Raw genomic sequence first — 22,367 nt, forward strand, 5'->3', positions numbered from 1 at the left:
TGAGAAGTGGATGTTCTTCTTCATCCAAGTGATAGTTCAAGGAAAAGGAACAATTCATTGGGCTAGAATTATTAGCCATTGCTTGGACATGCAGTTGAGAAGATTGAAGGCTACTAAATCCTTCCACATGAGCTCGTACATCATGTATGCCTTGATCAGGAGTTTTGAATATGCAGGACTACCTCACAGAGGAGCGATTGGAAGAGGACCTGGAGAAGTCAGAGTTTGTGACTCTTATGTTCATTTGCATCATCCACCAGGAAGTAACTACAAGTTAGTCAATGATACCTTCACAATGAACATCACCAGGACATTGCAAGGCGGGATTCACAATCGGTTATCTCAAGAGGCACAGGAACTTGTAAAAAGATATGGTGCCTGGTTTACTCAATTTCAGAAGTTTACATATATTAGAGTTCATGGGTGTCCTTCACCTCCATATATGTTGCCAAGATATCCGACAGACTGGATAGTACTACTTGAGGTAACTAGGCAATTGGCAGCTTATGCGAAGGCATTCAGACATAGGCATGGAAATGGAATTCCTGTACCTATCATACTAGGAAATTCAGTTGAGGTATGTCCTAATGCTCCAACTTTAGATGATGCAGAAAGAGAGTTGGCCTTATATTCATTTTCATTCTTTTCATTGAGGGAGAATTTTGATCCTTATGGGTATATAGAAGAGACAGTTGGTAGAAAATACAAGCATGAATGTCAGGTAGAGGACTTTTGGATGAATCTCTCAGATGATTTAGAAGTGAAAAGAAAGATGCATTCTAGATTGCCTTTGGATTTCATCAGGAAATGCAAAGTTTACAGAGTGGCCGATCAAGCTTAGGACAGTGGCAGGCACCTCCAGTCATCCTATGATAGAGAGGACAAGGCAGTAATGATAGATTGGAATGAACCTGAGGTTGTGGACTTAAAAACTTTGATGGCCCCAGTTTTGTCCTGTACTCGCAGATGGGTTGATGTGCAACATCAAAAGTTGAGAGAGCAAAACATACCTATGACTTTTACTTTGGAGGAAAGGTCGGCAGAGGGAGGAGCAAGCGCGAGTGAAGGTCATCCTCATCCTAGAAGCACAAGCGAAGGCAATCCTCACCCCAGAAGCGTAAGTGAAGGCAATCCTCATCCTAGAGGTGCGAAGAGGAAGGAAAGACCTGAGAAAAGAGAATCTTCCAAGAAGAAGCAAGAGGCCAATCGAGATCGCTCATCCGGCACATCTTCTCGACAAGAGAAGAGGACACTTGAAGTGGAGGAATCTATGGAATCAATGGTTCGGAATGATAAACATGAAGAAGGACAGGCATCTCAACGTTCATCAAGTCGATCTCCCCAGGTCAATGAGCTACATGAAGACAAGAATGATGATGAAGCGACCTCTCCTCTCCGGAAAGAAGAGCCACTACCTAAAGAAATACAAGTTAGAGAGACAAGGTCCGCCATTCCAAATTGGTTGAAGGAGAGGCTAACAAGGGTGATTGTGATCGAAGATGAAGATAATGTAATTGATTTAGAAAGCCTTGTTGGAAATTCTCAGGAAGTGACAGAAAGAAGGAAGGCTACCAAGATGTCCAAGATGATCAGAGATGAGACAGGATCCAGGAAGTTGCAGATAGCTACACCGGCAGTGGACAAGTATGAAGGTGAAATCCTTCAAGAAGAATATGATGTAGAAACATTTGAGCTTGGTCCACTCACAGCCGAGCAGACACTAGATGAGGCCACTGATTCATTTGAGGCACTTAAAGACAAGCTTAGAGAAGAAATGGAAAAGAATAGAAAACTTGAGAGAGAGGTTGGTGCTTGGAGAGGCTACTTTAGCCACCTCAGTCAGCCTTTGGGACGTCAGGATCCAGCAGTATCTCCTTTGCAAGCACTTCCCCTTGAATCAGTTGGTGAGGCAGAGAGAGTTAAGAGCTTGGTCCAGCTTATGAGCTCTTGGATTGACAAATCCCATACAGTTGCCGTTGAGTTTGCAACAAGAATGATGCAGACCATTCATCGGGCTATCCAGGTCCTTGAGATCATCCACAACCTAATGATAACAGTAGCCGCCTTTGCTCATACTAAAGATGTTATCATTCCTGTTCTTCAAGTAATCAGGCAAACACCAAGGAAGACCTTAGCACAAGAAAAGATAATGGATGGAGGAGCTCATAATTTACTCCAGTGGTCTACTTTACTCCAGATGAAGGAAGTTCTTTTCGAGGACACCAGCGCCAAATGCAATTAAGTGGAGGAGGTCATCCATCCAATCCAGGACAGGGTGTTTGGGGTTTTATGTACTATTCTTGGCAGAAGGATCGAAGTTGAGACAGATGTGGATCTTCAAGAGTTGGAAGAGAGGGTCAAGGTCATCTTTTGCAAAGATGAGAATGTTATTTCAGATGAGCAAAGAGATCAAATGTTTGCTACTATGCTCTTGATTGAGAAAATCAAGGAACTCGAACCTGAATGGGACGCAGCTCTTCTCAAGGCCTTTGATCAGATTATTCACTTGGAGGAACGAATGAGGAATCTTCCCGAGATTCCTATTGCTGAGATTGAGGGAATCGTGTCCAGATTCATTGCATATGCTAAAAAGGAGCATTGGAAAGGGAATAAGGTTCTAGAAGAGAGGTTGTTGTAGATGATGTGGCACCTTAATTATCATTGGTCCATGTTTCCTAGATTTTTGTGCCAATTAAATATTTGGCTATGCATTTAATATTGTTCAATAAAAAGGGAACTTTTGTAATAAAACCCTAATTAGGGTTTAGGTGTCAGAATCTCAGCCGTCGATCTTCTTTTGATCTGGGCCGTTCATTGTAATTGAGGATGCTATATATACCCTCATTCATTTTCATTTTGTAATTAGAAATAGTGAGCAATAAGAAATAGTTAGAAGATTAGAGTTTTTGGAGAGAAGAAAGTTATTTTGTAGCAAGATTGAGTTTTGAAGAAAGAATTTCAAGCAATTGTTGTCTATTTTGGCTTTGAGATCAATAAAATATTGAAGTTATGGTGTTTTATTGCATTTCTTGTGGCTATCTTCATGGTTGTTTGTTTTCTTGAATCATTCTCAGTCGAAGTAGTATTTAAGTTTGAAGGACTAAGTGTTGGGCTTGATTTTGGTGAGATTCACGTTCCCAAACCACTAGCTTCTTACTGATTGTAAGAACGCCTTGTGTGGTCAACTGGAGAGACTTGAATTACTTAAACCTTCAATCGTCATTGAGCTTTGGATATGTGCCTTTGTGGTAGTGTCTATGATCCTTGATGAATTGAAAAAATCATTTGTTACCTTAGAAGATCGCATCAATTTCAGTTGGGTTGTTATTTCATGGCAATATTGAAATTGGTAGAATCTTACCAAGTCTAGCCTACATTAGGTCATTCTTAGGATTAGATTAGAATTTATCCCTTGCAAACTCTACCTTTTGATCTTTTTGAGAACTTATTAGTTTAGGGAAATCTTGTTCCTACAGCTCAGAGGACGTAAGGCCCCTTGATGAAACAGCATTCACAACGACCACTGGTGCTTATCCACACGTAGAGACCCTACATAAAAGAACATTGGAGTCACCCTGATTGATCCTTTTTTGCGACATCTTCAGCAATCAGAGGCTTTATTCAAGAGAGGATAAGGTACCCTTGGGTATTTTATTCTGTGTATGATTGTGTACAAAATACACGTCAACAGGTATCCAAGAGGTGAAGATTTCACCTTAGCAGCATATACTGATGTAGATTGGGCCAACAACATTGATGACATAAAGAGTACATGTGGAGGAGCATTTTTCCTTTGTAACAATATTGTATCTTGGTTGAGTAAGAAACAAACTTTCGTTTCTCTATCCACAAAAGAGGCTGAATACATTGCAGCAACATCTTGTTGCACTCAAGTTCTTTGGATGAGGCAAACGTTGAAGGACATTAAGGTGGAATACAATCATTCAATATCAATATTTTGTGATAACACAAGTGTAGTTAACATCTCAAAGAATCTTGTTATGCACTCTTGAACAAAGCACATTCCAATCAAATGTCATTTCTTAAGAGAGCATGTTGCAAATTAGTAGGTTAAGTTGGAGTATATTGCTACACAAGAACAAATTAAAGATATCTTCACAAAGCTCCTATCAAAAGAAACTTTTGAGTATCTTAGACAGAAGTTGGGGCTGATATCCTTTTCATCTAGTCACTAAGGAGATACATTATTTAGAGGGAGCTTATCACTGCATAATCTTACAACTCTAAAGATTCCTTTGCCATTGATGTAGAGAAAGGGGGAGCATTATATATTCACAAATTATTTCCACGAGAGGTTGCCATCAATGACAAAAGGGGAAATTGTTAGAATTATTGTTTTTGATGTCAAAGGAGGACATACTGTCAAGGCCGGATTCAGATTTTCAAAGACCAAACAAAATCAGATTTGAATCTCTATATTCAAGGGCATATCACACCTCTTTCAAGGCAATTTTATTATCTTTGAAGAATGCTGGCCAACCTCCCTCATATTGGTGCCCAAGACAGATTTAAATTAATACCTATGCTGGCCAACCTTCTTTGGAACATAAAAATTAAAAAATAAATTAATATTTAATTTTGGGCCAACCCCCTTTATTGTGTTGCCCTTCTTGGAACTTAAAAATAGATGAATTTATGTTTATTTAAGGGGCCTGCCATTCATGCGATTGCCCAAGAGTTGTAATGAAAGGTAGCATATAAATGAAGTGTTGCCTCCCTTTGTAAATGTGATGTCCTTTCAAGAAGTTGCCCTGTCTCAAGCATGCATAAATGAAGTTTGTGTTTTGTGGTGAAGAGTGTATGTTGAATAAAGTTATATCATACAAGCACAAGCAGATTTGAAGAGCAAAAAATTATTTTGAGCAGAAAATTGTTTTGAGGAGCAGATTTTGAAGGAGATTTATTTTTAAGAAGACTAAGATTTTGATGTTTTAGAGGTTGGTGCCTTTCCATAGAAGAAATTGGTGTCTTTTACTAAATTGATGCTTAGTTGTGGGGATTGGTGTCTCCAATGGGTTGGTGTCTACAAAGACAAGTGGGGATCGATGTCTCCAATGGGTTGGTGCCGACAAAGATAAGTGGGGATCGGTGTCTCCAATGGGTTGGTGCCTACAAAGATAAGCAAGAATTGGATTTCCCAATAGGTTCATACCTATGAAGTTTGTAAGAGAAGTTTTTATATAAGCAAATTTTTTTTTGTGGTTTTTTCCCGAAAGGATTTCCATGTAAATCTTGTGTTCTTAATTGTGATGTGCAATTGATATTATTGTGGTTCTTAACTTGAAAAAGTAAAATATTGTCTTATATTGATTCAGCCCCCCCTCTTAGTATATGCTTGTACTCATCACAGAGGTTTTGCTAGCCTGCAATCTACCCTTGTTGGTATATTTTCTGTTTTTAGGCCAAACATTGATGTTATTCACAGCTGGGTGCTTGATAGTTGGAATGTTTGAGATCTTCCTAGTATGGTAGTCTTGTTAAATGGTTTCCTCCTTTTCTCTTTTCAATCCATTGAGGACTTCAATAGAGTACTTTTGGGAGGTCCTTGGTTTTTTGGTAAGGAACATCTTCTTTAAAAAAGATGGACTACTGGTTTTGATTCCTCCGAGGTTAACCTAGTTTCTATTTGGGTTAGAATCTTGGATCTCCCTTTGGAATTCTGGGATGATTGTATCATTCAAGGAACTGCTAATATTGTGGCCACTGACAATGTTACAAAATGTAGGAGAAGGTTCCTTTTTTCCTAGATTTTGTCTTATTGTTGAAAATGATAAGGAGCTACCAAACAATATTAAATTGTGTTCGAAGTTTGGTATTTGGGAGCAACAAATTTTTTTATGAGTCCTTGCTGGTTCAATACTATCATAATGAAAAAGAGCTCTCCAAGAGGATGCTTGAAGGAAAGTTTCTTTTTTTTGGCCTTTCCTTCAAGACAAGTCGCTTGATGTGGAATGTCCTCAGTCTTTGAACAAAGGATGGTGTTTCATACCATTGTAGGGGACCACACTGGTGAAGTTTTCCCGTGCAAGGAAAAAAGAAATCCTGAAATTTTTGGTCTGATGCCTCTTCAAAGCCTTTTTGGTGAGGTTTGGATTCAAACCTCCTTGAATAATTGATTGGTAGCTTGTTGTTCGAGGTTTGCTTTGATTCGGTTCTTTGTTGGTCGTGGTCCCATGTTTCTTTTGGTTGTTGATGTAAGAGGTTCTGGGGGCCTTTCAAAACCGTTTTTGGTTCATTGCTTCGGTCAAAAGTGTTTACCATAATCAAAACATGGTATTACATCATTATTTTCAAGGTTTACCATATTCTTTTAACTTGATTTACATTGAATTTAATTTGCTTTTTTTTAAGCTTTTATTTAATTTGTATCTAAAGGAAACTTTAAATAATGGGTGGGTCTATTTCATGCAAGTCCCCTTCAATTCTGAAACAACATGACCACAATTTTTGTTGTTTCTTATGTTTTATTTACATTTAGTTAAAATTGGAACATGTAAACGTTGTAAATATATATGATTTATAAGTATCTTTTTAATTCTTTCAAGAGACTAATTCTTATATTAAAAAAAAAAGTAATTTCAAGTGGCCCTTTGTCAATTCATGAAGTTGAATGGCTAAAAAAGAGCTTACCAGGGACTAAGTCTTGAGTACTTGAGCTTGATACCAAACAAAGGGATGAGGTTGGGATTGTGCCTCAGAGAAATTTGGTGGTTTGGGGGCCCCTCATACATTGTCTCTTTAGTTGAAGATCGATTATTCATGCACTTGATGCCATGGGGTGGTAAACTAACATTGCGAGATGTTTTTTTGATTGATTAGTTCTGGGTTCTATTAAGGTTCAATCCCTTAGATAAATCTAAAATAAAGGGCAAAGAGTCACAAATATAAAATTAAGGTGTTTGAGAAACAAGAAAAGTAACCATTCGTCTGTTGGCTTTTTGCTATGAGATCTTATAAACATCTGAGGGGAAACTTTCTTAGATTTTCCTCTTTTGTGATTGGAAACCAAATTACAATCTACACTATTGAAAATCTACATGTAGCTGCATAGGCTACAATAATTTCTCATTTTCCATCAATTCCCTTGAAAATAGGGCATCATCACTAGATGAATTTCCTGCCTTAGAAAGAGGGGAAAATGGAGCCAGTTTAGCTCCCACATGGCAAAACAATTTCTTCCCTAAAGAATCTACACTTTGAGCTAATGAAGATTCATGAAGCATCTTTTCACCCATGTCAGGTACCAAAGAAGACTTCGAAACTTAAAGAACCTTTTTTAGAAGGCTTAGTTGGGACTTGCTCTCCCAACGCACCCAAAACTATTAAGTGGTAGGGTTCAACATCTTTCCACCAGGCTGAATAACCAATTGATTTATGCTTCTTGCTTAAACAATCTAAAGCCACGTGTCTTGTTGCAAAACATTTTTGACATTGAGGTTAAATTTTCATAATATATTTGACATTCAATTCTCCACTTGGAGCCTTACTTTTGCAAGAGTTGTTTTGAAATATCCATCCACCTAAATTCTAGCAGAAGTGCTGTGGGAGTAGGCAAAGGTTTTAGGATAAGTAGACATATACTCACCAAGGGATTTACTAATAGCTTGTAAACAATATTCAATCCAAAACTGAAGAGGGAGATTAGGAAGCCCAATCTTAATAGGAGTCACTTAAAGGTTAGAAACCATGTTTTCATCAGGAGAGAATGATTCACCCCCTACCACATCTTTTCATAGAGAATTAAAGCTATATCCTTTTCAGATTTGAAAAATGCAATAAAAGACCCTATTTCAATTCTTGTAGCAAAGAAAGGATCTTAGTGATATGATATTTTGGAGTCAATGCAAAGGTAAGAAGATGTGGTGGGGTGGTCATTATTTTCCATCACTCAATAAGAATTGTTTGCACATTTTTGAAGAAAATTTCTCTAGGATCTTGCTCTTTCATTTATGATGGTCTTTATTTTCTTAATCATTGAGTTGATGGCATCATATACTTCCCCCAAGCATGGCTTATCCATGCCAGTAAAAGAAATCATACTCAAAATGGGCTCGTTGAAACAAAAAGATATTTCACATGATCCCACCAAGAGTCATCCAGGATCATTTGCTTAACATTCATTGCCTTGTCACTATTGGATTGCCTCCATACATACCAAAGTTTTCTGATGACCATGCTAAAAATTGTCATTTGCACCTTCACAAGTCATCTCAAGACTATTGTGTTGGAGACAAATCAAGTCTTAGCTACCTATTTAAAAGTATAAATAAAAAAATGAAAAATAAAGATAAAAGAAAACATGCTTAAATTAAAAAAGATACTAAATTGAAACATAAAATTGTACCTGTCACACTGTTAGTAGCTACAATTTTGAGAATGACATGAATATGCTTTGCAAATGTGGTGGTTGGTGATGCCCATTTAGATCTCTTTGGCCTTAGCATACACCTATTTGATCCAATCAATTTTGTTGCCAAAATTTTGTAGCATTTGGTTAAGTAGGTGGATGGATCAAGGTGTCCAAAATATGTGAATATCATGCCTCAAGCAACAAAAAAGCCTCTTTGTAATTTTTTGTGTTGTTTGTGTATGACTTAGACAACATTGTCAAGCCCTACTTACTCAATGGCTTGTACGAGGACGGCAAAAATAAATTGTAAACCCTTCACTTGCTCATTACAATTTTGGCGTGCAAAAATATTGCTCCTTTAGGGAAGACCACATCGCATTGATCAAGGGCTGATTTTTGGCATCTTTCCTTCCATCAAAATAGTGGACAACCCTATTTCAATCAACCAATCCCTAGTGGCTGCAATAAATCTTCTACAAGTTTCACCTCTGTTGCCACTAGGTATTGCACTCTCAAAACCCAAGCCCTCATATCCTTTTAGAGCATCATTATTTTTTTATACCATTTCTTGCCAGTATGGTGACTAAACATCATTTAAAGACAAGCCATTTGCATATACACATCTTACAATGTGTTGATTAGCAATCACTAAGGATTCATTTTGAAATGCTTCCCATGGTGTCTTTTTTTCTTATGTGCAGTGTGCTCTTCTTCATGTGTGGCCAAATATGGTTGGCTTTCTAACACATCTTCAGGAATACTAAGTGATGGGAAAATAGGGGGATTTTTCAATCATGGTCCTCTCTTTGCAAATAAAGACCTGCTCTAAGGGTAATTGCTTTATCTGGTTTTTCTCTCTCGAATAAATTCCAACACAATAGATTTTGGCATAAGTGCATCCTTCTAGCTTGGGCAAGATCCGATGCTTACACCAAAATGCCACACAAATGGATCTACCTAGATGATTTTGTTCTTTGATTGCTAAACCTTGTCGGCACCCATAGGGAATTGTACTTTGAATCTGCATCCAAAATGAATCAGGTTTGAATCTAGGGTTGCAGGGGAGCAAGCTGGTAACATAGATTTAACACTTATTTCGAGTGGTCTTAGTTTGTATATCTGTTATATTTTCTTGGTCAGGTTTTTCTACTATTATGCAAATAAGAAAAAGGTCTTAGTATTATGTATACACCAAACAAAATGTGCATTGTAATCAATAAAACACTTGACATAATAAAACTAGTTCTAAGAAGTGGCTACACATGTTTGTGATTGTACAAGAACCATTAAGTCTCAAATAACACTAAGGATAATAATCAATGATAGGCTCCCTGTAATGTCCCCTTTGTTAGAACTTATAAAATTGGGACAATTAACTTGCAAAAATCAATTGCAAGAGACTTCTTTCCGCAAAGTCTCAAATAACACTTAAGGATGATAATCAATGATACCATTTCTAATATTTATGCTATAAAAATGATAGGATATATGAGGCAATATCACTGCTATCTCTGATTCAATCAATTTAGTATATGCAAGATGATTTGGTCTATATATCAATACTCACTGCAATAATGATAAGATTATCTTGCTAGCTCAGATATATATGATTGACAAATATGCAAAGATGATCTTAATAACGACGTGTCTCGCTGCTAAAAGATATTAGCCTTCTCTGATATGACAATTGGAAATTATGCTATGATGATCAGTAGCTGTTTATGCTATAGCAATATGAAGTATGCTCCAAATTATGTCTTCCTGTCGCTTATAGCGATGAATGATTTGCTGCTTCAGATATGTCTTATACGAATATGCAATTATGTATAAAGATATGTTGCTGTGTCTGCTATGTCGATATGGATATGCAATAGGTATGATATCGCTTGCAGCTATATGTTGCTGTGCCTGATGTGACGATATGGATATGCAATAGGTATGATATCGCTTGCAGCAATATGTTGCTGTGCCTGATGTGACGATATGGATATGCAAATAAGAGGGTATCGCTTATATCAATTGGTTGCTGTCTCTGATCTGAATTTATATGCTTGCAGCAATGGTAGATGATGCTGTTTCTGATTTGACTTGATGTGCTTGCAAGTTGCAACAATGGTGGTGCTCTCTCTGATATTGAATTTGTTCTATAAGCAACCGATTCTTGACACTTGGCTAAATGCTCCGATTGAGCGATCCAAATAGGATATATAAAAGAGAAAAGATTCTATCATCTGAAATGAGTATGTGATCCTCATTAAATATATCTTTGAACAGTTGAATGGTTGCACCCCTTTGTTTGGTGATGGATACAACCTTTTCCTTGATCGCACCTTTTCTTTTAGACAAATCGTGCCTCTTGATTACTTTGCTGTTTAACAACTAGTTAGATGACTGATTGAACTTGATGATTAATCATGGTTTAATCAACCCATTGATTAGTTAGTGTAGTTGGATTGTTTAAAGAAAAGTATGTTCTTTAACCGGCTAATCCCTTCCTTCCATGTGAGGCTAATATGTCTTATCTTAAGATATGATAAGTCTTCTTCCTGTGATAATGATTGATGGCCAAAGTAATGGTCTTCTGTTTAAAGGATCGGGGTCACACAATGCTGATACTTACTCTTTCTATTAGTGATAATAGAGAATGGTTGGATATGTTTATCCTTCAATTGATACTTGTAGTTGATGCTTTAATCGATCGATATTGTCAGATGATATACTCAAACTCCCTTATTGATATGGATTATCGGCTTCTTCTCAACCAGTGATCTGCTTCTTGATAATATATATTGCTCACAACTGTATCCATGAGGCAATCAGCTGTCTTGATGATGATGATGGAATATGCTACTCATTATTTCCATCGTCTTTCCTCTGTATGACAGATGTTATAGATCAATGCATAAGAGATGATCACTGTTTCAGTATGAACTGTGTAACTCAGTATATTTTATGCTATTAAGTCATCATCCCTTGATATGAGAATGGGGAATAGCATATCAAATTTCTGGTCTTCATCACTACATCTTCCTCTCTATGCTTCGCTTGGATCCTTGACAGGAAAATCGTGAGGTCTTATGGAATAAGACAATTTTGCTCCATAATGTCTTCATGCTACAATCATTATAAATATAATATACAATTACCTATCTGAACTTCTTATGTATAAATTATTATTTTTTAGCTACTATCTAATTGAGGATGTATCAAGGCTGCCACACTCCCACTTGAATTGAGATCATGATTGGGTGATAACATGATAGCTAGCAATTAATAGGTATGCACCTTTAGGAAAGAAAAGAATAAACTTTATTAAGACGAGTACAATATGATAAAAGAGATAAAAAATGTGATGGTGCCAATAAGCTACAGCATTTTATAAAATTAATGATAAAATACTGGGTTTGGCTGTGTATATATACGTAACAAAGGAGACTGACCTGAGTAAATGACTGCCTAAAATATATAAAGAGAATATTACCAGGTCCTAGACAAGATTATAAACTCGAACATCATAGAGTGGGCATCGAGGTTCTCACTTGAGTGCTTTCTTTTCACTTTCTATCTTTGGACATTGCTTACATCAATGGTGTGACATTCATTCAAGTACTTTTACTGTCTTTGTAATTGCCTGGGCTTCCTTCCTTCTTAGTTCTGTGGCGATCCTCTAAATTTGGACATTGGGAAAACACATATTAACAACTAGCAATACCTGAAAGTATCTATTACATGTTGATCATGATTGATGTAACCCTTTTCAACCAATAATACACATATTTAAGAAAATGCTAACAATAGCTGGATCTATAATCCGGTGCTAACTTATCACACACATATGAACTTCTGCATATTTTTCTGTTAGAGCTGGTACTATCTTTACAACATATTCTAACATGATTTTGGTACATAGGTTTGACATAACTTGACTTTGTTTAGTTTACTGGCCTCTTTCCCTTTATGTTGCTTGCAGAATTCAGTCATATATATCTTAACCTTTGATGTCTTTCTATGGTGGCATTACAGGCTTTATGTTGGTCAGATTGTATCTCGAGGAAAGGTCACCTTTTGGGGAGCTAAGGTAGAGATTCTATCTCAATTGTAGCGTGGTATTTTGCTTTCATATAATTGAACTGTAATATTATGCATGCAGGTTAATAGTTTGATAAATGATGGTCAAACGTGGAGACTTGTGACTTCATCATTTCTTCATGCAAATGTTGTCCATCTCTTGGTTTGTGTTGTTTGGATTTTTATTTTCTTTTCCTGAATTTAAAGGCAAGGAAAAACACTATAAATAGGTCAAATTTATTCAACATATCAGATTTTTATTGTAAAGTTATTTTGGATGAGAATAAATTCTTAGCTATAATCTATGCAGGTTAACTGTTTTTCTCTGAATTCAGTTGGTCCAATGGTGGAGGAATTACTTGGGCCTAAGAGATTTTTTGCAGTTTATATGGCTTCTGCCATCACAAGTAATCATTTAACAAAAATCTTGCTGTGAAATCTAAATCACTCTGAATTTATATGAAATCTTTTCAAGCTTTTTCAATCGGTATAACACTTTGCATGTGAGCATTAATCAGGTGCAACGATGAGTTACTATCTCAACAAGGCATCTTCTCTAGGTGCTTCAGGAGCAATTTTTGGTCTTGTAAGTAAGCTGAATAACCATGCTCGGCTCTTTTGACCCTAGTTTATGATTTCTCAAATGTGATTTTGATGAATGGATCCAAAACTTTTGGATTTTTTAGCACTTGCTCCCTGTGATATCCTTTAATGGAATGGTTCCTGTAGTTCTTTGAAGGAACATTTTGTGATTATGTGTGTGTTTACATTTGATACAATGATCTTACTTTTCTTTTGAATCCTTTGACTTGTATTTGGTTGATAATATATAGTGGGATAATGCTGATCTAATGTAGGATTACTTTGTCTTGTTTCCTTAACAGGTTGGCTCTTTGGCTGTTTTTAATTTTAGACACAAAAATCTCTCAAGTCGTGGATGGGAAAGTTTAATTGAAATTGCTTTAAACATTGCAGCAAACATGGTAAACATCTTTGCATTTTCTTCTTTTAGTTGTATACTAACATTGGGGCAGATGTGAGACTAAATAAGCATGTCTATAGAAGGTGGGTGAAGTGAGCTCAAAAGAAAACCTATAGAGTTACACAATTTGATCCCAATTTGATCCCATTTCATGTGACACAAACTCTCAATTGTTTCATGCCTCCATCTCATTTAGTTTTACACCTATCCTTTGTCAATTTTTATAAAATACAGAAATTTATGAACCAATATCTATCCAAGGCCCTGGACCTCAATCACTAGTATATTGTTAAAACAAGACACCTTTACAATGGAATCTTATACATAGGTTCAAAGTTAGCTAATTAAACTTATGAATTTAGCCCTACATCAAACTAGAGGAGGAACCATTTCATAACAATCTTAGTTAATGAGCAGACGTAAAAGTTGACATCTATGGTTCTGGTTGTGGATAATATGCCTATGTGTTGACCCTTTTAATGTGTTTAAACTTTTGTCATAGAGATATGGTTTGTTTTATCATGATGATGATGATTTTTGAGTATATGGATGAAACAAAGGTCCTAGTTCCCTTATAAAATTTAAACTTGAGGTTCCAAATTTACTTGCTTAACATTTGCTGGATGGCAGATTCTAGTATTTTTAGCTGCAACAGCAATCAAATTTTATTTTTAGCATGTCGATCAATTATTAAGTAAGTAGTTTCTCCTCATCAAGATTTGAGGGTGTTTTTGTTTAGACATAACCTAATTAATGCGTTAGTATGCTACACCAGAAAACAGTCTCCAAGCACCATTTCCGTTTTTATCTTTTTTCAATCATCAAGCTTTGTGATATTAGTGTGAATTATAACTATGCTTCAATATCTTATGTTGTTATGTAATAGGTTGTAGTTTGGTTGAACCAAGCTTAAAAGTATTGTTAATAAGCTAAATTATCTAGGGGCAATTAGCAGGTTTGTTTTATTGGATAGGGTTGATTGGATAAATTTAGGTGGAAATTGGAGTAGCAAATATATTCTCCCTCATAATAGCATAGTCTGAAAACTTTCACATGGTACCATAATGTCAACACCCAACTCACATACAACAAGAATCTCTGCTCAATTGAAGAACTTTCACATGGTGCTGCTAGTATTCATTTGGTATGATGTAGCACAATGGAGTATGGCCGGCCACATAAGTATTTTCTGAAACAAAAATAGTAGTTATTTCCAATGTCTAGATCCAAAATAATTACCAACAAAATATATACCTCAAACTGATGCAGCATGGCCTCGTATTGATGAGGTACAACCAGGTTTTAATAATCAAAACAACCTTATATTCAACTCCCAGCAGTCATAAAACAATCAGCAGAAAATAACCAAAATATATGCAGGCGTATGGCTTGCAACAAGTTCTAATCAGCATAAATCAGCAAGCAAACTAGAATAGCTAGCCATAGAGATTGGAATGGCATGATCACAAACAGTACAGCCTACAAATGGAAGTTAAAACCTCCAAAAACTTTTGAAAATATGCATTAATAAAATATATATTAACCATAAGCTGCAACACAACTGAAAGCTTGAACAAATCATTGAAATTTCTCACCAAAACAAACAATAGTGACCACAAAACCTCTCACAGAAAATATAGAAATTATCAAACTGGAAACAATAATTGGTTGCTGAAAATCTTCATTAGATGAAGCACGTGCAATCTTTGTGTGGAAATGCACTGAAAACTACAAGGGTTTTTGTCCTCGAATCTTATGAATTCTAGAAGGTTTTCATCCTCAAGAAGAGAAGAAAAATGCGAGAAAAAAGAAAATAGTCCCTTGTTAAAGGGGAAATTCTTTGTTAATCTAAACAGGAAGGGGGTTTAGGTTTTAAATCTTCCACCAAGAACAATAATGCTTTGGGTTTTCGTCCTTGGAATGAAGCTGAAACCAAGCTATAGCCAATAGGAAAATTTCCACAAGAATAAATAAACTCAATGATACCCTCCAAAATGAAGATAAAGTCCTTATAGAGAAAAAGGAAACATTTACTGTTTTTAAATAATTTTCTACTTCCATAAGCTGGCCGCCCCATATGAGGGAAAATAAATTTAATTTTTATTTTTAATTTCTTTTTCCCCTTTTCATTTCTAATAAAGTCACTTTTATAATATACTACTTTTTAATAAAAAGTAGTATTTCACTTTTTATAAACAAAGTGACTTCCTGGTTCGCACACCTCCTTAGCCATTTTATTGAATTATTTTATTAAATGGGGACACTACACAATTATATTTTGTGTTGGAACAAGTTTTTGATGAATTTCTGGCTGTGCAATTTTTTATGAAAAAATTGACCCTAGTTTTTATGAAAAATCGGCAACGAGTTATTCAGCTAGTAACTTGTTGCTATTTTTGTGGTGGGAGCACTTTCAAGTTTTGTGAGTACTTGCAGAGCTTTTCATCTATGTTGCTTCCAATGAACCACACCCTTTTTCTTCATATCTGAAAAATGAAAAACCAAAATATGTCCTCAAAACCAAATAATATGTTGCAGGACAAGTTCTAAGAGGTTAAATTCAGCCTTGTTCCCAGAGAGTGCAATCAAGTAGCTGATGGGCTAGCCAATTGAGCTCTTGACACTACAACCTTATTTGTTATGGTTCGCCCCCCCATTGGTGGTCGACCAAGCTTCAAGAGGATTTGAGCTAGATTTTGGATTGTAATTTATCCCAATGTATTGTATTAGTTATCCTTCTCTCTATATGGCCCAGGCTTGGACTAATAGCTTTCAGGCTTGGAATGGGTGAATATGTACACCTTGATTTCTATCTAATATGATTAGGTTCTTAAAAAGAAAACAAAAAAACAAACATATGTTCTTATTAATATACTTGCTAAACTTCATTACTCTCTCACCTCTTCTTATATGAAATAGTTGAAATTCTTTTAATGCTCTGTCTCTCTCTCCAGTCCCTTCATGCTGGTTATTTTTAGTCACTAACAATGTAGTGTGTTGAAATTCTTTTAATGCCGTGTCTCTCTCTCCAGTCCCTTCATGCTTGTTATTTTTAGTCATTATTAAATTATTAATGTAGTGTGCCTTAATGGCACTTGTGCAATGGTTATGGGAAAATAAAAAGAGTATATACATATACACAAACACACACACAAACTTTCCTAACAGTTATTAAATACAAATAAAATAAAGTTCATATAATGAAATCTAATCAGGATCTAAATCTCTTAACTATCTACATAACTATTATGTTGTAACAATATAATGGATAAGAGACAAATAAAAGAGGGTTGCGACAATCTCCTATGTTTAGAAGAGAGACTTGTTGTGCATGTTTTATTTTAGGAAAAGCAAAGAAAGTAATATTTTGCTTTCATCTTTTCTTGGAGGCAAAGTTAAGGATTGAAATGCTTTCTTTGAAGATTTATAACCAAGGAAGAGGATAGCTTTCGTTGGATATGCATGATGAATTTAGAGCCATAGATGATGTGCTTTATTCAGCTTTTTTGCTTTGTTGAAGATGGAGTTGCTTTCTTTGGCACTTAGCTTATATATTATTGAATATTTGTTGTATTATTTATTGTAGAAGGATGGGAGGGTGATTATTATAGAGCTATTGTTCTGCTATTAGATTTTTTCCAGAGAAGAGCAAGATGTATTCTCCATGTTAAGGCTATGATCCTACGAGTGTGTTCATGTATCATGACATTAAACATTTAATTAAAAGAAACAAAGGATACTGAAGGCTCATAATGATTCTCAAAGGTCTTTTTGGGATGCCCTTTTCCTTTCAACAACATCCCAACTTGAAGACTCTTATGCCAAAAGTGCATCAATGAGTTCACAACAAATAATGCAACATCTTCACAATCAAACCACAACCTTACCAAAATCCAACAATGACTTCATAATAGATTTTAGAAGATTTCACAATAGAATGGATGCACTATCAAACATGCACAATATCCGATGAATGCTACCCTAGAATGTACACCAGTTCAACAAATAGTGACCCAATTTGTATTAGATTCTTTCATTAGAAAGGAAGACATCGATTCTCAGCATCTAATAATATTGACTTAGGGAAACAACTGGTCAAGTTAAAAAATCTTGCCTAGGTCGAAGAGATGCTCATAGGACAAGTGAATTCAATATTGTAAGTGATCCATGCTCATGGAGGACAATATAAATATAGTGGTCACACAATTAGTTTTGCACAAGCTATCAAAACAATAGCAAGGGGGAGAGCCAATTTGGAGAGGACCCTGTTTGTCAACACTCTAGATGCACTCATGGATTAAATCCAAGGGAATAGAGATGTGGTGTGGCAACAGATAATTCAGATGTTTCAGATGAGAGATGATAAGAGGATTGTATGGATGGAGGGCCCGATGGGATGGACAGTGTGGATGGACTGTTAGCCACTCCCCGCCTCTCTTTTGCTGGATATGTTTCTCTTTGGAGATATACTTAGTTACTTGGGAGACATTTTGTCATGTATATAGTTGCACAGATGGTCTCATTTTGTACATTTGTCATATATGTTGTATATCTGGTATATGATAGTTAGTGTCCTAGACTGTGACTTCTCCTAGGGTTGGAGGCAGGTACTTAACTCTGCCTCTAATCTCTTTGGACCTTCGTGGTGGATATGTATCTTGTTGTTTTCCTTATATATATATATATATATATATATAAAACAATAGCAAAATATTTTACACATCAAATTACAAACTTGGATGTCTTAATAGTTTGAAGATTTCATAAACAAGAGAACCATTATGATTGCTATGTAAGTATAAGTTGTGTGTGGGCTGCACTATAGTACAAGATCACATAGGACCCATACTAAGATGTTGAAATGGATGTTGACTCATTACAACTACCTGATACAAGTACATACATTTTAAACACACTTCATACCATTAATGCTGAAAGTGAATATATGTTAGCACCAGACATTAAATCTATGATTGTTGAAGATCAACCTGAAAATGAAATAACTTACTCATAATCATTTATGGCTAAATTACCAAATAGACATCATGAGCTAGAAATCATCAAAGAAGCCTTAGAAATTATAGATGAACATGACACTCTTATTCATTGGCAACAATTTGACTCTTATCCAATAAATGAATACAATACCAAGAGCCTATCAAATATAGTTGTTCCCACACTCTTCCCAAATGGTGTTGCACTACAATTGCAACCTCAGTATAGACAAGTTAAAATGCATGAATACATGCTGCACTTAATTAGGTTTGACGATAATAGATTTGGAAGCCATCGAAGATTTTGATATCTTGTATTTAATCTTATGATATGCCATTGAAGCCAAGGACTTGCCTCTATGTTTGTCAAGAAAATGCAGAGGATTGCATACCAACCACCATTGATAATCTTTGTCTCCATGTAAAACGATTGCTTGACATTCAATTGGCTCAACTACTGATGCATTTTGGATCTTCCCTAAGAGGGACCTGCTCATATTGGAATAAGTGTCATGGTGAGCTTTCAAATACGTTCAACCAAATAGAAATCCTCCACTCTCTTCTTTACATTAAGTGCTGCAGATACTAAATGGTCAGATTTACAACAACTATTTTCGAATGGCATACCAATGAGACCTCGAACTAGCAATGATCACATGGATAACATAATTAATAACCTACATATGTAATGTCCCCGATATAATTAAATAATAAATTTAAATACCTTATTGTCTGGCCCAAATTTAATAATAAATCTTTCGGGCCCTTTTATTTAATTAGTTTAGTTTTTGTATTGTCGGCCCGTTTGTAACCCTTTGAGAACTTTCCCAGAGCCCATATTTATGGCCGAGTCTGTCATTGTTGTAGGTATGCGAATTTTGGTATTGTTCTTTATATGTGCGAATTCCAGTTGGAGTTTAGCTTGTCTGTCATTTCAGAGGTGAGAGATCCTCCCTACTTGGCATCCGTAGTTTCGGTGGGAGTTCCTCCTCACCCTATTCTGCTTTTGTTCGGAGTCTGTGTAATATGTTTTAAGATCATTATCAATATAATTTCTCTTGCATGTGCGAATCCTTAGATAATTTCTTCAGCAAGTAAAATCTCTTGTGACTAGAATATTTAAATTCTTTCCCCTTTCTCTATGCAACACCGAACTGTCACTTGCATTGGGCGTATGGAAGGAGGGTCGTACTGTGCTGGGTGTACGGTGTATTGCCTGTACGGTGGACGTTGGTTGTGTTGTTCGTATGGTGAGGAGGGTGTCCGTACGGTGAGGAGGGTGTCGACCATACGGGGAGGTTGCCATACGATTGGGGTGTTAGGGGTCCAATTTAGTGCTCTTTGCTGTTGACCGTACAGGGGGGTTGTCGTACGACTGGGCTGCCGTTGGGTTCATTTCAGTGGTAGGGTTGTTGTACGGCTGGGGGTGCTGTCGGGTACTTTATAGTGGTATCAGAGCTTGTAATTCTGCTAGCCTGTTGGGAGAATCATGGCACCGGGTGATGGATTGATAGATGTGTTGAGGGAGTTAAGAAGTGGTGAGCAGAAGCTCTCCCAGACCCTCATGAGAAGGCCTGCCATATGTTCTCTATCCCAGACTTCGGCGGATTGGAAGGAACATCTGTTGGTTGAATACTCCAAGAATACTTTTGCCTGCGAACTGATGGATGGTCAAGTGCAGGATGACAGATACAAGGTGGTTGATGACATCATTTACTACAAGGATAGAATCTATCTGGTGCCTGAGTCCAAGATAAAGGAGACGATTCTGAAGGAAATGCACGATTCTCCCTTGGCCGGACACTCGAGATACTTGAAAACCTACAGACAGGTCTGGGAGAGGTTTTCCTGGAAGGGACTTAAGAATGACGTTCTGTAGTACGTGCGGGAATGCTCCACCTGTCAGCAAAACAAATCTGAGCACACCTTACCCGCTGGACTGCTGCAACCATTGCCAATCCCCGACCAGAAATGGGATAGCATCTCGATGGATTTCATTACCGGGATTCCCCTAGTGCAAAGAAAGGATTGCATCTTCGTCGTGGCAGATCGTTTGACCAAGTATGCCCATTTCTTTGCCATCTCCACCGGATACCAAGCAGCTCAAGTGGCTGAGTGGTTCTCCCATGAGGTATTCTGCGTGCATAGTCTTCCGCAAAACATAGGGAGTGACAGGGATTCTGGAACATCACAGTGGTATGAAGAACATGCGATAGACATGAGTGTTGCTTTTCAGGAAGAGCGGCATCTACATGAGAAGAACTTGTTGCAGATGAGTTTTGAGATTCCAGACCATCATTGGAAAATGACTGATTGGCATGATGGCATGATAGCTTGGGATCTGGGCATCGATGTGTTTGATGATTGGTTTCAATGGGATCCTGACGACTCCAGGCATGGCAACGTTTATATCAGGGTGGAGTAGTGGAAGCTGGAGGGAGGTTTACTCTTCTCACTTACTTTCATGTGTGGGCACATGGTCATGTTGTGGCATGGAGATTTCAGCTATCGGTGTCTGCGCTTGGTTTGGGACCTTGGATCTCTGCAGTGGGCAAACCGTTTGATGATGGATTGCTTGAGGGCAAGCAATCTTTGGGTGGCGAGGATTTGTAATGTCCCCGATATAATTAAATAATAAATTTAAATACCTTATTGTATGGCCCAAATTTAATAATAAATCTTTCGGGCCCTTTTATTTAATTAGTTTAGTTTTTGTATTGTCGGTCCATTTGTAACCCTTCGGTAACTTTCATGGAGCCCATATTTATGGCCGAGTCTGTCATTGTCGTAGGCATGCGAATTTTGGTATTGTTCTTTATATGTGCGAATTCCAATTGGAGTTCAACTTGTCTGTCATTTCGAAGGTGAGAGATCCTCCCTACTTGGCATCCGCAGTTTCGGTGGGAGTTCCTCCTCACCCTATTCTGCTTCTGTCCGGAGTCTGTGTAATCTGTTGTAAGATCATTATCAATATAATTTCTCTTGCATGTGCGAATCCTCAGATTATATCTTCAGCAAGTAAAATCTCTTGTGACTGGAATATTTAAATTCTTTCCCCTTTCTCTATGCAACACCGAACTGTCACTTGCGTTGGGCGTACGGTGTATTGGCCGTACGGTGGATGTTGGTCATGTTGTCCGTACGGGGTGGTCCGTACAGTGGAGGGGTGTCCGTACGGTGAGGAGGGTGTCGAGCGTACGGGGAGGTTGCTGTACGATTGGGGTGTCAGCGGTCCAACTCGGTGCTCTCTGCTGTTGACCGTACGGCTGGGGTGCCGTCGGGTTCATTTCAGTGGTAGGGTTGTCGTACGGTTGGGGGTGCCATCGGGTACTTTACAACATACCACATCCTTACACTTGCATCAGTGGTTCACAGTCTTTTGTGAAGAAGTAATAGAGAAGTTCCTTTGTTCAAGAACTTATTGATATAGATATGAATGGGAACATCGAGAGTCTGCACATGTATATGGATTCATTTGGGTTGACAATGCAATGGACATGGACAACCTTGAATGGGGAAACCATGTAGATGTAGAAAGAGCAAAGTCATTCTTTGAGAAATATGTTAGTGCATGGAACCCTCGTACTCCATCTAACAAAAACAACACACGGCATTGATTTGTGCAAGATGATCCTTGCTTACTAAATACAAATGAGATCTTCTCTAAAAATACGTTTGATGACTATGAAGATTTAATCAATCACGTTCAAAGGCACACAAAATGTATAGAAACAACATGCTTGTGTAGGAAGGGTTAGGTTGTAGAGTGTTGATACACAACTCCTTGGAATGATTGTGTTACCTTTTCTTTGTCTTTCAATGAATCCAAAAAGAAAACGTATGCCCTTGCATAGAATGATGACAGGTTAAAATATACACAATCCAGAAATGATTTCAATATGAAGAGTTAATATAGATTGCGAACTTATCATTTCAAAAACACTTGTCTTAA

The 22,367-nt window shown here is 37.0% G+C and overlaps 1 protein-coding gene across 2 annotated transcripts in view; it reads left to right on the plus strand.

Moving 5' to 3' along the window:
• Positions 1-22,367, plus strand: part of LOC131048310 (RHOMBOID-like protein 10, chloroplastic) — a 79,746-nt gene that overhangs the window by 35,976 nt on the left and 21,403 nt on the right. For both annotated transcript variants that reach the window (XM_057982214.2, XM_057982215.2), the window contains 5 exons: positions 12,395-12,449; positions 12,522-12,602; positions 12,750-12,846; positions 12,958-13,025; positions 13,324-13,422. In XM_057982214.2, the coding sequence (XP_057838197.1) occupies positions 12,395-12,449; positions 12,522-12,602; positions 12,750-12,846; positions 12,958-13,025; positions 13,324-13,422 (400 nt within the window). The remainder of the gene's footprint in view (positions 1-12,394; positions 12,450-12,521; positions 12,603-12,749; positions 12,847-12,957; positions 13,026-13,323; positions 13,423-22,367) is intronic.

Source organism: Cryptomeria japonica, chromosome 3 (genome assembly GCF_030272615.1).
Source record: "Cryptomeria japonica chromosome 3, Sugi_1.0, whole genome shotgun sequence".
Classification (NCBI taxonomy): Eukaryota; Viridiplantae; Streptophyta; class Pinopsida; order Cupressales; family Cupressaceae; genus Cryptomeria; species Cryptomeria japonica.